This window comes from Bufo bufo, chromosome 1 (genome assembly GCF_905171765.1).
Source record: "Bufo bufo chromosome 1, aBufBuf1.1, whole genome shotgun sequence".
Taxonomy (NCBI): Eukaryota; Metazoa; Chordata; class Amphibia; order Anura; family Bufonidae; genus Bufo; species Bufo bufo.
Window position 1 is genome coordinate 205,116,458 of NC_053389.1, and position 14,827 is coordinate 205,131,284.

General features: G+C 45.2%; 1 protein-coding gene across 3 annotated transcripts in view; it reads left to right on the plus strand.

The window, feature by feature from the left end:
* Positions 1-14,827, plus strand: part of LOC120986920 (sulfotransferase 2B1-like) — a 64,645-nt gene that overhangs the window by 35,451 nt on the left and 14,367 nt on the right. For all 3 annotated transcript variants that reach the window (XM_040415603.1, XM_040415602.1, XM_040415601.1), the window contains exons 3-5: positions 3,855-4,066; positions 8,943-9,069; positions 13,213-13,307. In XM_040415603.1, the coding sequence (XP_040271537.1) occupies positions 3,855-4,066; positions 8,943-9,069; positions 13,213-13,307 (434 nt within the window). The remainder of the gene's footprint in view (positions 1-3,854; positions 4,067-8,942; positions 9,070-13,212; positions 13,308-14,827) is intronic.

The following is a 14,827-nucleotide window of genomic DNA, read 5'->3' on the forward strand; positions in this document are numbered from 1 at the left end:
ATTGAGTTTCACTGGTCAAAATGGTGATCCTACCACAATTTCTGTATGTGCTCAGGAATACACCTACCTGGATAGAAGAGAAATATTTTAAACTTATGGAAAGAATAATTAATGATTTAGTGTGGGGAAGAAAACGAGTCAGGTCAAAATTGGAACATCTATACAAACCACTGGAATGTGGGGGTTTAAACCTCCCCTATTTTAAAGGTTATTTTATTGCTGCCCAGTTATTGATGTGTTATGAATGGCAAAATAGTGCACTTTTAAGGAGCCTAGTAGGGAGTTACTCATATAATAACATATTTACTCTTTTTGGAATCTGGACTATTGATTAGCCAAGAGCAGGGTTATAAAGAGATTATAAAATTACTTTCTAAAATGTGGGCTACTACTAGAATATGGTTAGGGTAAAGGGTTCACTTACATTCACGCCTCTTTGGCATAACGTTCATCTACAGATGTTAGATGGTATAGCAGCGGATAAATTTTGGCAAAAGAATAGGATTTTTTACATTTCACAAGTAGTTAAGGATAGAGGGATTAAGTCGTTCACGGAGTTATCACATAATGTAGAAAACCTCTCTTGGTTTAGGTATTTTCAGTTGCGGTCAGCATTATTTAGTCTGGATGATAAATCAATGTTGGATATAGATAGTTCATGCTTTTTAAATGATTGGACAGGGACGACACTCCTAAGAATTAAGATTTCAAATATATATAAACTATAACTTAAGGCACGGTTTTGTGATACACAGTCACCAGGACAAAGAGCCTGGGAGTTGGATTGTCCAAATATACAATTAGAAGGGTGGGGGAATATCTTTGCTAATTTAGGTACACTATCCCATAATTTCAACCACGTTCTAGTACAGTTTAGTATTTGTCATAGACTATATGTTACCCCTATATGGCTAAACAAATGTGGGCTAAGAGATACATCCAAGTGCCCTAGATGCGATTCCTTAGGTGCGGATTACCTCCTTATGATCTGGACTTGTTCAGAACTTAGAAAATACTGGAATAGCATCAATAACTTTCTTATTTACAAACTTAAAATATGAATCCCCTTTGAGCCACAAGTGTTCTTCCTGAATGATTTATCCATAATAAGTAGTCATAAATATCAAAAGATTCTTCTAGCTAGAATTTTGGTCAGCCGGACCTGGTTTGCTCGGCATACCCCAGAATTAAACACCTGGATAAACTTAGTCAACAAGGTAAAAAAATTATGAACAGATTCTGTATAGGCAGAGAGATGTAGATGAGAAGTGGATTAAGATATGGGATGGCTGGAAGATCTGATTGATTGTAATATTTTATAATTAAAAAAAAAAAAAATTCTCTCTTTCCCCCTGTTTCCTGCCCCTTTCTTTTTCTTGAAGGGGGGTCAAGGGGGGGAGGGGAGGGCGGACGCATCACAGGGCCGGGGTGGGGGGGAGGGGGGGTTGGGTTGGGGGAAGAGGGAGAAGGAAAAAAGGTATTAACTATGCTGAGTGTTTACTCAACATTCTCTCTTTGTGTAATTCTTTTATATATTAATAAAGATATTGGAAAAATGGGAAAAAAAACAACAACAAAAAAACTTGTTCGATCAGCTGGGTTTCCTCTGAGTAATGGTTATGTGATCACTGACATGTTTTAAATAGGAAGTATTTGTATGTTAGTTATTAGTTAGGTCATGATTGAGAACCGGTCAGTTCGAAACATGTAGACCAGAAACATGGTACTGTGTTCTTGGTATGTTTTTAAAGGTTTTTAATTAAAGGGAACCTGTCACCTAGAAAATGCATATTAAACCACCAGCAGTAACTTATTGCAGCCTATAGCATGATTATAAAAGGTGTCTGTGTCTTTTTTGTGCAATGTGGCAAAAGTCTGTAAAAATACTTTTATATAAAACGGCCCATGCTATGTAAACTATAGTCTTGAAGTCAAGGGGGCAGCGGCTTTCTCGCCTGAGGTCAAGCGCGCCCCGCCCCCTTTACCTCCCCATAGCGTTTTATTCCTTCACTGCCGGTTGCTTGAATGTAGTATCGCGCATGCGTGGGCTCTCGCTTTTGAACAATACCTCATAGCGGAATGGAACAGTGCGCAGGCGCCGGTATTGCAGGGACACAGCGCACGCACAAGACTACATTCAAGCGTCCAGTAGTGAAGAAAATCCTATCAATAAAACGCTATGGGGAGGTAAAGGGGGTGAGGCGCGCTTGACTTCAAGAGAGAAAGCCGCTGCCCCCTTGACTTCAAGACAATCGTTTACATAGCGTGGCCAGTTGAATAAAAGTATTTTTTAGATTTTTGCCGCATTCATTGCACAGAAAAGACAGAGACTTTTATAATCATGCTATAGGCTGCAATAAGGTACTGCTGGCGGTTTAATATGCATTTTCTAGGTGAAAGGTTCCATTTAACGTGTGAAATTTGATGAGCTATAATGTCCCCTAGAGTGCCCCAAGTAATAATACCCTATATTGTGCTCCAGGCAATAATCCCTGTATAGTGTCCCCAGAAATAATAGAATTGCCCCTACAGTGCCTCCCTAATAGCAACACCCCCACGCTGCCCCCACACAGTTATTTTCCCCACACTGCCCCATACAGTAATTTCCCCCACACAGTAATTTCCACCACACAGTAATTTTCCCCACATTGCCCCATATAGTAATTTGCCCCACACTGCCCCCATATAGTAATTTGCCCCACACTGCCCCCATATAGTAATTTGCCCCACACTGCCCCCATATAGTAATTTGCCCCACACTGCCCCCATATAGTAATTTGCCCCACACTGCCCCCACACAGTAATTCCCCCCACACTGCCCTCATATAGTAATTTCCCACACACAGTAGTTTCCCCCACACTGTCCCATATAGTAATTACCCTCACACTGCCCCCATATAGTAATTTGCCCTACACTGCCCCAACACAGTAATTTCCCCCACACTGCCTCCATACAGTAATTTCCCCCACACTGCCCTCACTACCTCCATATAGTAATTTGCCCCAGACAGTAGTTTCCCCCACATTACCCCATATAGTAATTTGCCCCCACATAGTAATCCCTCCCATAATTATTGCCCCTACATAGTAATCCCTCCTATAATAATTTGCCCCCACACAGTATCCCACCATAATATTTCCCCCCCACATGTCTTTCTGTATCCCCCAAAGTTGGCACATAAAATAAAAAAATAAAAAATAAATAAAAGCTAAATACTCACCTATGTCCAGGCGATTGCTCGCAGAGGAAGGCGTGCACACTTCACTGAGCTGCTGCGTCTCGGCAGTGTCATCACGCATGCCTGCGCCAGGATTTCACTACCGCATAGGCCTCAGGCCTACTAGGCCTGAAGCCTATGGCGGTGATCGGTGGCGGGGCAGGCAGGGAACTATGCGCTCCCGTGCCCCGCCGAAGTATGTGGGCGTCAGCGCTCCAGCAATAAGCACTTCCATCTGTATTGATGGAAGCGCTCATTGCTTCTGGGCCTTGCACCCCCGTGAGAGCCGGCACCCGGGGCGGACCGCCCCCCCCCCCCCTCTTCATTATTTACATTGGTTTGTACTTTGGAATGTGCAGGGTGTTAAAGCGTTGTCTTATTCCCTTGAATGGGACAAAGCTGCATTACCCTGCACTACCGATACTAAAAGTATGGCATTTGGCACCAATATATGGACCAAAGTAAACAATAACGAGGCTGCAGTGTTTGTGCCACAGCCCCTTTAAACAGCTGATCGACGACAGTTTCAGGAGTAGGACCCCCACCCATCTAATATTGATGGCCTATCCTAAAAATAGACCATAAATGTTTTAAGGCAGGATGACCCCTTAAATTTTATTTTATATTGTTTTGTAGGAACCACATGGATGATGGAAATCTTGAGCCTTCTTTGTAAAAATGGTGATTTTACCTGGTGTCGTGAAGTCCCAAATTTCATGAGAATCCCTTGGCTTGATGTCAGTGGGCTTGGAGAAAAATTAGTTGATGAATGTCAGTCCCCACGTTTTCTTGCATCTCATTTACCAATACAGTGTTTTCCGAAGTCTTTATCTTCTTCAAAGGCAAAGGTAAGGACCTTATTGATGGATGATAATATTTCTTAACCCCTTCTTTACTCAGCCATTTTCTTTTACTGCCTTTCAAGAGCCATAACCTTTTTATTTTTTTATGTTCGCATAGCCATATGAGGCCTTGTTTATTGCGGGACAAGTTCTATTTGACACCATTTTATGTTTTGCTATGTTATGTTTATGTTTTGGGAAGCTGGAAAAAATTCTAAATGGGGTGGAACTGGAAAAAAGGCAATTAAGCCATTGTTTTATGGGTTTCGTTTTTTACAGCGTTTACTCTGCAGTAAAAATTACATTTCCTTTATTTTGCCGATCAGTGCCTTTACAGCAATACCAAATTTATGTAATTCTATGTTTTAATACAATCATTTTTTCTTTGCATTGCCATATTCTGACACCCATAGTTTTTTTATATTTTCATTTAGGCTACATGCACACGACCGTTGTGTGTTTTGCGGTCGTGTGCATGTAGCCTAAATGAAAATATAAAAAAACTATGGGTGTCAGAATATGGCAATGCAAAGAAAATATGATTGTATTAATACATAGAATTACATAAATTTGGTGTCCGTGTGCGTTCTGCAATTTGCGGAACGGCACGGACAGCCTTTAATATAACTGCCTATTCTTGTCCGCAAAGTGGGGCCATAGAACGGAGCAACAGATGCGGACAGCACTGCGGCTCGGATGCGGACCAAAACAATGGCCGTGTGCATGAGGCCTTATGAAAAAAAATTTGCGGGACAATCTGTAGATTTTATTGCTACAATTTTTGGGTAGGCATGACTTTTCAATCACTTTTTATTCAGTTGGCAGTTGAGGCAACCAAAAATGGCCATTTTGATTTTTTTGTTGTTGATGTGTTCACTCTAAAGGATAAATAATTTAATATTTTAATAGTTTAGGCATTTTTGGACACAGTGATACCAATTATTTTTATTGTAGTATGAGGAAAGGCGATAATTAGAATTTTTCATTCTTGTGTTGTTTTTTTTCTATTTAAAAAGGCATTTTTTTTAAACTTTTTTGTAGCCCTCCCTCCCTTGAACATATGATGATTATATTGCTTATACCATAAACTGCAATGGTTTAACATTGCAGTCTGTGGTAACATCACATTTGACTGTGACAGGCTCAGGCTGCTATAGTGACCTTACGGCTCTCACGATCCCATCACAGGGGGGTGTTCAGTTTCTGGGAACAGCCTGCTCCCAGTAAATGACTGCTCTGGTGCCATAGTTGCAATTGGCCACAGCATCAGAGGTTAAGGGGTGCACCACCAATGAGGCGATTGACTCAGGCAGACCAAGCCAAGGTAAGGGCAGGAGGGGGCAGCAGAAGGGGGATTATCTGTTTCTGCAGTATAGTATTGGTAAGCACAGTATGTGGCACTGTATTAGGCCTCATGCACACGACCGTTGTGTGCATCGTGGCCGTTGTGCCGTTTTCCGTTTTTTTCCGCGGACCCATTGACTTTCAAATGCACCGTTTTGCATTTGAAAGTCAAAAAATGCACCGTTTTGCAGCCGCATCCGTGATCTGTGTTTCCTATCCGTCAAAAAAAATATGACCTGTCCTATTTTTTTGATGGACAACGGTTCACGACCCATTCAAGTCAATGGGTCCGTGAAAGAACACGGATGCACACAAGATTGGCATCCGTGGCCGTAGGTTACTTTCATACAGACGGATCCGAAGATCCGTCTGCATAAAAGCTTTTTCAGAGATGAGTTTTCACTTTGTGAAAACTGATATCCGACAGTATATTCTAACACAGAGGCGTTCCCATAGTATGGGGACGCTTCTAGTTAGAATATACTACGAACTGTGTACATGACTGCCCCCTGCTGCCTGGCAGCACCCGATCTCTTACAGGGGACTGTGATCCGCACAATTAACCCCTCAGGTGCTGCACCTGAGGGGTTAATTGTGCATATCATAGCCCCCTATAAGAGATCAGGGGCTGCCAGGCAGCAGGGGGCAGACCCTCCTCCCTCCCCAGTTTGAATATCATTGGTGGCCAGTGTGCAGCCCCCCCCATCTTTCTATTGTAATATCATTGGTGGCCAGTGTGCGGCCTCCCCCGGCCCCCCCTCCCTCCCTCTATTGTAATATCATTAGTGGCCAGTGTGCGGCCTCCGTCGCCCCCCCCTCTCTCCCTTTATTGTAATATCATTGGTGGCCAGCATGCGCCCCCCCCCCTCTATTGTAATATCATTGGTGGCCAGTGTGCGGTCCCCCCCCGGCCCCCCCTCTATTGTATTAATATCATTGGTGGCCAGTGTGCGGCCTCCCCACTCCCCCCCCCGCCCGATCATTGGTGGCAGCGGAGAGTTCCGATCGGAGTCCCAGTTTAATCGCTGGGGCTCCGATCGGTAACCATGGCAACCAGGACGCTACTGCAGGCCTGGTTGCCATGGTTACTTAGCAATATTACAATATTAGAAGCATCATACTTACCTGCTGCGCTGTCTGTGACCGGCCGGGAGCTCCTCCTACTGGTAAGTGACAGGTCTGTGCGGCGCATTGCTTAATGATCTGTCACTTACCAGTAGGAGGAGCTCCCGGCCGGTCACAGACAGCGCAGCAGGTAAGTATGATGCTTCTAATATTGTAATATTGCTAAGTAACCATGGCAACCAGGCCTGCAGTAGCGTCCTGGTTGCCATGGTTACCGATCGGAGCCCCAGCGAATAAACTGGGACTCCGATCGGAACTCTCCGCTGCCACCAATGATCGGGCGGGGGGGGGGGGGGAGAGAGGGGAGGCCGCACACTGGCCACCAATGAAATTACAATAGAGGGGGGGAGGGGGACCGACGGAGCCCGCACACTGGCCACCAATGATATTACAATAGAGGGGGGGTTGGGGGGGGCCGCACACTGGCCACCAATGATATTACAATAGAGGGGGGGCCGGGGGGGGCCGCACACTGGCCGCCAATGATATTACAATAGAGGGGGGGCCGCACACTGGCCACCAATGATATGACAATAGAGGGGGGGAGGGGGGGCCGACGGAGGCCGCACAATGGCTACCAATGATATTACAATAGAGGGGGGGCAGGGGGGGCGCACACTGGCCACCAATGATATTACAATAGAGGGGGGGCCGGGGGGGGCCTCACACTGGCCACCAATGATATTACAATAGAGGGGGGAGGGGGGCCGACGGAGGCCGCACACTGGCCACCAATGATATTACAATAGGGGGGGGGGGGCGGCGCACACTGGCCACTAATGATATTCAAACTAGGGAGGGAGGGGGGTCTGCCCCCTGCTGCCTGGCAGCCCCTGATCTCTTACAGGGGGCTATGATACGCACAATTAATTGTGCTGATCACAGCCCCCTGTAAAAGATCGGTGCTGCCAGGCAGCAGGGGGCAGTCATGTACACAGTTCGTAGTATATTCTAACTAGAAGCGTCCTCATCACCATGGGAACGCCTCTGTGTTAGAATATACTGTCGGATCTGAGTTTCACGATGTAACTCAAATCCGATGGTATATTCTAACATAGAGGCGTTCCCATGGTGATGGGGACGCTTCAAGTTAAAATATACGATCGGATTGGAGAAAACTCAGATCCTATGGTATATTAACTCCTGACTTTACATTGAAAGTCAATGGGGGACGGATCTGTTTGAAATTGCACCATATTGTGTCAACGTCAAACGGATCCGTCCCCATTGACTTGCATTGTAACTCAGGACGGATCCGTTTGGCTCCGCACGGCCAGGCGGACACCAAAACGATTTTTTTTTCATGTATGTGGATCCGTTGATCGATTGAAAAAAAAAAAACGGTCGTGTGCATGAGGCGTTAGGCTACTTTCACACTTGCATTCAGAGCGGATCCGTCTGGGGTCTGCCCAGACGGATCCGCTCATATAATGCAGACTTGGGATCCGTTCAGAACGGATCCGTCTGCATTATATTGTAGAAAAATTTCTAAGTGTGAAAGTAGCTTCAGACGGATCCGTCCAGACTTTACATTGAAAGTCAATGGGGGACGGATCCGTTTGAAAATTGAGCCATATAGTGTCAAATTCAAACCAATCCGTCCCCATTGACTTACATTGTAAGTCTGGACGGATCCATTTGCCTCCGCACGGCCAGGCGGACACCCGAACGCTGCAAGCAGCGTTCAGGTGTCCGCTTGCTGAGCGGAGCGGAGGCTGAACGCTGCCAGACTGATGCTTTCTGAGCGGATCCGCATCCACTCAGAATGCATTGGTAGCTGGACGGATGCGTTCGGGGCCGCTTGTGAGACCCTTCAAACGGAACTCACGAACGGAACCCCGACGCTAGTGTGAAAGTAGCCTTACCCTGTATGTTTTGTAGCTCTGTATGTAATGTTTTCCAAGTATTCTTGAGGGGTTTGAGGGAAGGGGTTAGGTTAAGAAATTGGCATTGGGGTGGTTGGGGCACCACTTCAGTTTTTGCCTCAGGCAGCAGAAAGGCTAGGTGCAACCCTGTATATGGCCTCATGCACACGACCGTTGTTTTGGTCCGCATCCGAGCCGCAGTATTTGCGGCTTGGATGCAGACCCATTCACTTCAATGGGGCCGCAAAAGATGCGGACAACACTCCATGTGCTGTCCGCATCCGTTGCTACGTTCCATGGTCCGCAAAAAAAATATTACCTGTCCTATTCTTCTCCGTTTTGCGGACAAGAATAGGCAGTTATATTAATGGCTGTCCGCGCTGTTCCGCAAATTGCAGAATGAACACGGACACCATCCGTGTTTTGCGGATCCGCAATTTGCAGACTGCAAAACACACAACGGTCGTGTGCATGAGGCCTATGTTCTACAAACTATGTGGGATATTGCTTGTATCAGTAAAACATTTCTGTTTTTATTGTATTCATAGATAATCTACATAGCTCGAAGCCCAAAAGATGTCCTGGTGTCTCTTTATCATTTTGCTAATATGTCATACCTCGTTAAAAAATCTAACAGTTTTGATGAATTCATGAAGGACTTCTTGCAGGGCAGAGGTATGTATCATGAGGTTAATATTCATTCTGTTTAGCACTATAATGTAATTCTGTAGTACATTAGGGTACTGAGACTCATGGTGTAATTGCTGCACATTCTCTGCAGCCGGATTGCTTGCGGAAAATCCACAGGCCTTATACACTGCGTGCAGAATTATTAGGCAAATGAGTATTTTGACCACATCATCCTCTTTATGCATGTTGTCTTACTCCAAGCTGTATAGGCTCGAAAGCCTACTACCAATTAAGCATATTAGGTGATGTGCATCTATGTAATGAGAAGGGGTGTGGTCTAATGACATCAACACCCTATATTAGGTGTGCATAATTATTAGGCAACTTCCTTTCCTTTGGCAAAATGGGTCAAAGGAAGGACTTGACAGGCTCAGAAAAGTCTAAAATAGTGAGATATCTTGCAGAGGGATGCAGCACTCTTAAAATTGCAAAGCTTCTGAAGCGTGATCATCGAACAATCTAGCGTTTCATTCAAAATAGTCAACAGGGTCGCAAGAAGCGTGTGGAAAAACCAAGGCGCAAAATAACTGCCCATGAACTGAGAAAAGTCAAGCGTGCAGCTGCCAAGATGCCACTTGCCACCAGTTTGGCCATATTTCAGAGCTGCAACATCACTGGAGTGCCCAAAAGCACAAGGTGTGCAATACTCAGAGACATGGCCAAGGTAAGAAAGGCTGAAAGACGACCACCACTGAACAAGACACACAAGCTGAAACGTCAAGACTGGGCCAAGAAATATCTCAAGACTGATTTTTCTAAGGTTTTATGGACTGATGAAATGAGAGTGAGTCTTGATGGGCCAGATGGATGGGCCCGTGGCTGGATTGGTAAAGGGCAGAGAGCTCCAGTCCGACTCAGACGCCAGCAAGGTGGAGGTGGAGTACTGGTTTGGGCTGGTATCATCAAAGATGAGCTTGTGGGGCCTTTTCGGGTTGAGGATGGAGTCAAGCTCAACTCCCAGTCCTACTGCCAGTTTCTGGAAACACCTTCTTCAAGCAGTGGTACGGGAAGAAGTCTGCATCCTTCAAGAAAAACATGATTTTCATGCAGGACAATGCTCCATCACACGCGTCCAAGTACTCCACAGCGTGGCTGGAAAGAAAGGGTATAAAAGAAGAAAATCTAATGACATGGCCTCCTTGTTCACCTGATCTGAACCCCATTGAGAACCTGTGGTCCATCATCAAATGTGAGATTTACAAGGAGGGAAAACAGTACACCTCTCTGAACAGTGTCTGGGAGGCTGTGGTTGCTGCTGCACGCAATGTTGATGGTGAACAGATCAAAACACTGACAGAATCCATGGATGGCAGGCTTTTGAGTGTCCTTGCAAAGAAAGGTGGCTATATTAGTCACTGATTTGTTTTTGTTTTGTTTTTGAATGTCAGAAATGTATATTTGTGAATGTTGAGATGTTATATTGGTTTCACTGGTAAAAATAAACAATTGAAATGGGTATATATTTGTTTTTTGTCAAGTTGCCTAATAATTATGCACAGTAATAGTCACCTGCACACACAGATATCCCCCTAAAATAGCTAAAACTAAAAACAAACTAAAAACTACTTCCAAAAATATTCAGCTTTGATATTAATGAGTTTTTTGGGTTCATTGAGAACATGGTTGTTGTTCAATAATAAAATTAATCCTCAAAAATACAACTTGCCTAATAATTCTGCACTCCCTGTAGTACCAGCAAAGTGGTTGAGATTTTAAGAAATCTTACTGGTGAGTAAACCTCCATCATAAACTGGTTTGTGCTGGCGGTTTTGAAACACACCTTTAGTTACCTCCAGCATGCAGCCATGCTTGCAATGGGAGGAATACGCTGAACCTTAAGTGGAGCGTGTGGACTGCTGGGGGCGCACGAAACAACCGATTAAAGACAGTGTTTTAGTTTCAGCAATGTTCCATTTATTCGTAAGAGAACGCGTTTCGGGGTGCTAAAGTCCCCTTTATCAAGTCTAAAAGAAAGGCTAGGTAAGAAAGGAGAAACATATGTTTGGAAACATAATTTTTGTGCTTCCCTATGGTAATTCTGTATAACAAAAGGAATAAATAAATAAATAAATAAAATAAAAAAGTATGGATAGCTGTAAATATAGATACCAAAGTATATACTGATAAGGCTACTTTCACACTAGCGTTCGGGTGTCCGCCTGTGAGCTCCGTTTGGAGGGGCTCACAAGCGGCCCCGAACGCATCCGTCTGGCCCCAATGCATTCTGAGTGGAGGCGGATCCGCTCAGAATGTATCAGTCTGGCAGCGTTCAGCCTCAGCAAGCAGACACCGTCCAGACCCACAATGCAAGTCAATGGGGACGGATCCGCTTGAAGTTGACACAGTATGGCTCAATTTTCAAACGGATCTGTCCCCCATTGACTTTCAATGTAAAGTCTGGACGGATCCGTCTGAAGCTACTTTCACACTTAGAATTTTTTCTACAATATAATGCAGACGTAGTGTATTGTAGAAAAAATTCTAACGGGCCACAAGTGCAGGATCTGCTCCCCTGGGTATAGATGCAGAACTGCATATGGGGTTGAGCACTTCCTGCGTTTTGACACCACAGCGTTTTTTGTAGGTCATCAATATCTGATCGGCGGGGGTCTGTCACCCGACACCCCTGCCAATCAGCTGTTTGAAGAGAAGGCAGCGCTCCACACTGCATGTCGTCTCCCTTGCAGTATTGGTGCAGTGCAATGACAAGTACGCGCTCCATTCAAGTGAATGGAGCGAGTACTTGTAATTACTCTGCACTTCCGAGAAGATAGGCTAGTGTAATTAACAGGAGGAAGTAGGGGTCGCATGGAGCGCCGCCTCCTCTTCAGACAGGTGATCAGCGCGGGTGCCAGATTTCTGACCCCTGCCGATCAGATATTGATGACCTATCCTGAGGATAGGTCATCAATATATACTGCCTGTACAACCCCTTTAATATACATACTATTTTGGGACTTAAAGGTGCTATTCCATTTTCACATATATGGCAGGAAAAGCCATAAATGTCCGATTGGACTATTGGAATCACATCTGCCTTGAGAATGAGACCTTGTTTCGCAGCTGTGGAGGGAGAGGTGGCATGGCTCTCTCCATTCACTTCTGCAGTTTTTCCAGAACTCCCATAGTGAATGGAGAGAAGCATATGCTCGGCCACCTCTCCATTCACAGAGGTCTTGAGATGGGGCACCGTTTTTGAGATTGATGCACATTAATGTTGAAATTAAAATAACCCTTTATTGACCAGAATAATGTTTCCAAATGTTTAAATGCTCTGGTGTAACGCTGCAAATTTTTTGTCCGGTGCAGCTGTTTGGACCCTTCTGGGGTTCATTAAAGGGAACCTTTCACCTAGAAAATGCATATTAAACCACCAGCAGTACCTTATTGCAGCCTATAGCATGATTATAAAAGTCTCTGTGTCTTTTCTGTGCAATGCGGCAAAAGTAAAAAAAAAGACTTTTATTCAACTGGCCACGCTATGTAAACGATTGTCTTGAAGTCTCCCCATAGTGTTTGATTGATAGGATTTTCTTCACCACTGGACGCTTGAATGTAGTCTTGCGCGTGCGCTGTGTCCCTGCAATACCGGCGCCTACGCACTGTTTGATTCCGCTATGAGGTATTGTTCAAAAGCTCAATGCTCAGGAACTCGCACACGAGAGCCCGCGCATGCGCGAGACTACATTCAAGCAACCGGCAGTGAAGGAATCGGGCATCCTATCAATCAAACGCTATGGGGAGGTAAAGGGGGCGGGGCGCGCTTGACTTCAGGCGAGAAAGCCGCTGCCCGCTTGACTTTTAGACTATCGTTTACATAGCATGGCCCGTTGAATAAAAGATTTACAGACTTTTGCCGCATTGCGCAGAAAAGGCAGACACCTTTATAATCATACCACAGGCTGCAATAAGGTACTGCTGGCGGTTTAATATGCATTTTCTAGGTGACAGGTTCCCTTTTAGGGGGATAACTCTGTACATACATTTGTATGCATATACAACATTCTCTAGTTATACTGTACCAATTTTGGTTTATAAAATCTACTAGAAAAAAATATTTGATTCTTTTCTTTTTGTCCAATTCATTTCACTTAACTAATGTATGTTTCCTACATAATTCCCCTTCAGTGCCATTTGGCTCCTGGTTTGATCACATAAAAGGCTGGATGCAGATGAAAGACAACAAAAACTTCTTGTTTGTTACATATGAAGACCTAAGTCAGGTAAATGAAAACATTTATCCTAAAAAATCCATTTACTTTTTTTAACCCCTTGAAATAAATTGTCTGGTTTATAAAAGAAAAAAAAAACATTTCATGCTTTTAAAGGGATTTTCCTGGAGTACAATATTAATTACCTACCCTCACAATAGGTCCTCAATACATCACTGGTGGGGGTCCAACACCCGGAACCTCCAAGCTGTTTGAAAAGGTAGCGACACTTCGATGAGCACTGCAGCCTCTTCCTAGGCCAGTGACATCATGTTCCTCGGTCACATGGCCTATGTGAAGCTCAGTCCAATTCAAGTGAATGGGCCTAGGCTGCACTGGGAACAGGGCCGGCGTTAGGGGGGCAAACAAGGCAATTACCCAGGGCCCCCATCCCTAAATTGGGGCCCCCTGCTGAGCTGCCCAGACAGATATGGCTGCACCTGAGAAGAGCACAGACAGCACAGCAAGGAGCGCTGGTCCCTGGTCTCCCGGCTCCACAGCAGTCAGACAGACCTTGGCAGCACCCCCTTTCTCTCTTTCTCATGGAGGCCCTGCACTGTGAATGTAGTAGCCTCCTCTGCTCCAGGGGTTTAATGGTAAGTTCAGAATGTCACCCTCTTATGACCGGACATATTTGCTGCCGGCCCCTCTCTATGCTGCAATATATGACAAGGGCTGCTTGTTGGCAGACATAACCTTATAGGTGCAGCTGGACAGTCCAGACCCTGGACTAACAGGAGGGGAGACAACCTGTAGAGAATGTACAGGACCTGTCGTCTGCACCCACTTCTCCCCCACTGTAGCTGTTTTTTTTTTTACTATTTGCTGCCTGGAACATAGTTGTCTAAATATAATGTGATCTATTTCATATCTATCTATCTATCTGTCACGGTAGGGAGTGGGGGAAACTCCCCACCGTACAATGTCACCAATTACTAGGCCATAGGCAGGGAAAAGGGAGCTGGTCTCCTCCTAAAGCTTCCCTCAAATAGCCCTAGTCTCCTGGCTGTATGAGCCGCCTTCAATGGTAAGGGAGCTCATACCCATGAACCTAGAAGTCTAGGAATCCCTGCATCGCCCTCAACATCGTGACAGGGCAGAGACCTCCTGTTCATCCATCACTACAGATGACAGGTGTCTCCTGAGGCCCAGTAGCTGACAGGGAGAAAGACAGAATGCAGCAACTGCACGGCAGGTAAGTACACAGTGTAACAACAGAACACTAGAAACAACCAACAATTACCTGCCACAGCAGAGATGGAAAGAAGGCACCAACATCTACCCGGACCTCCATGCAAACACCGGATGCACAGAAGCTCCAGGCAGGACAGCACACCGTCTTGTAGAGTAGTTCCCCCTCTGGGGAACCAACCCTCTTCCGGAGGACACACACACAAAAGGGGAAAACGTCAAACGTCCATGCAGGCCAGTACACACCTACATGAACCAAACACCCAGACGTATAACAAACCTCCAACTCAAACCCACACCATAAACTACACACCAGGAGGGGAAGGAAGACAAGGAGGAAA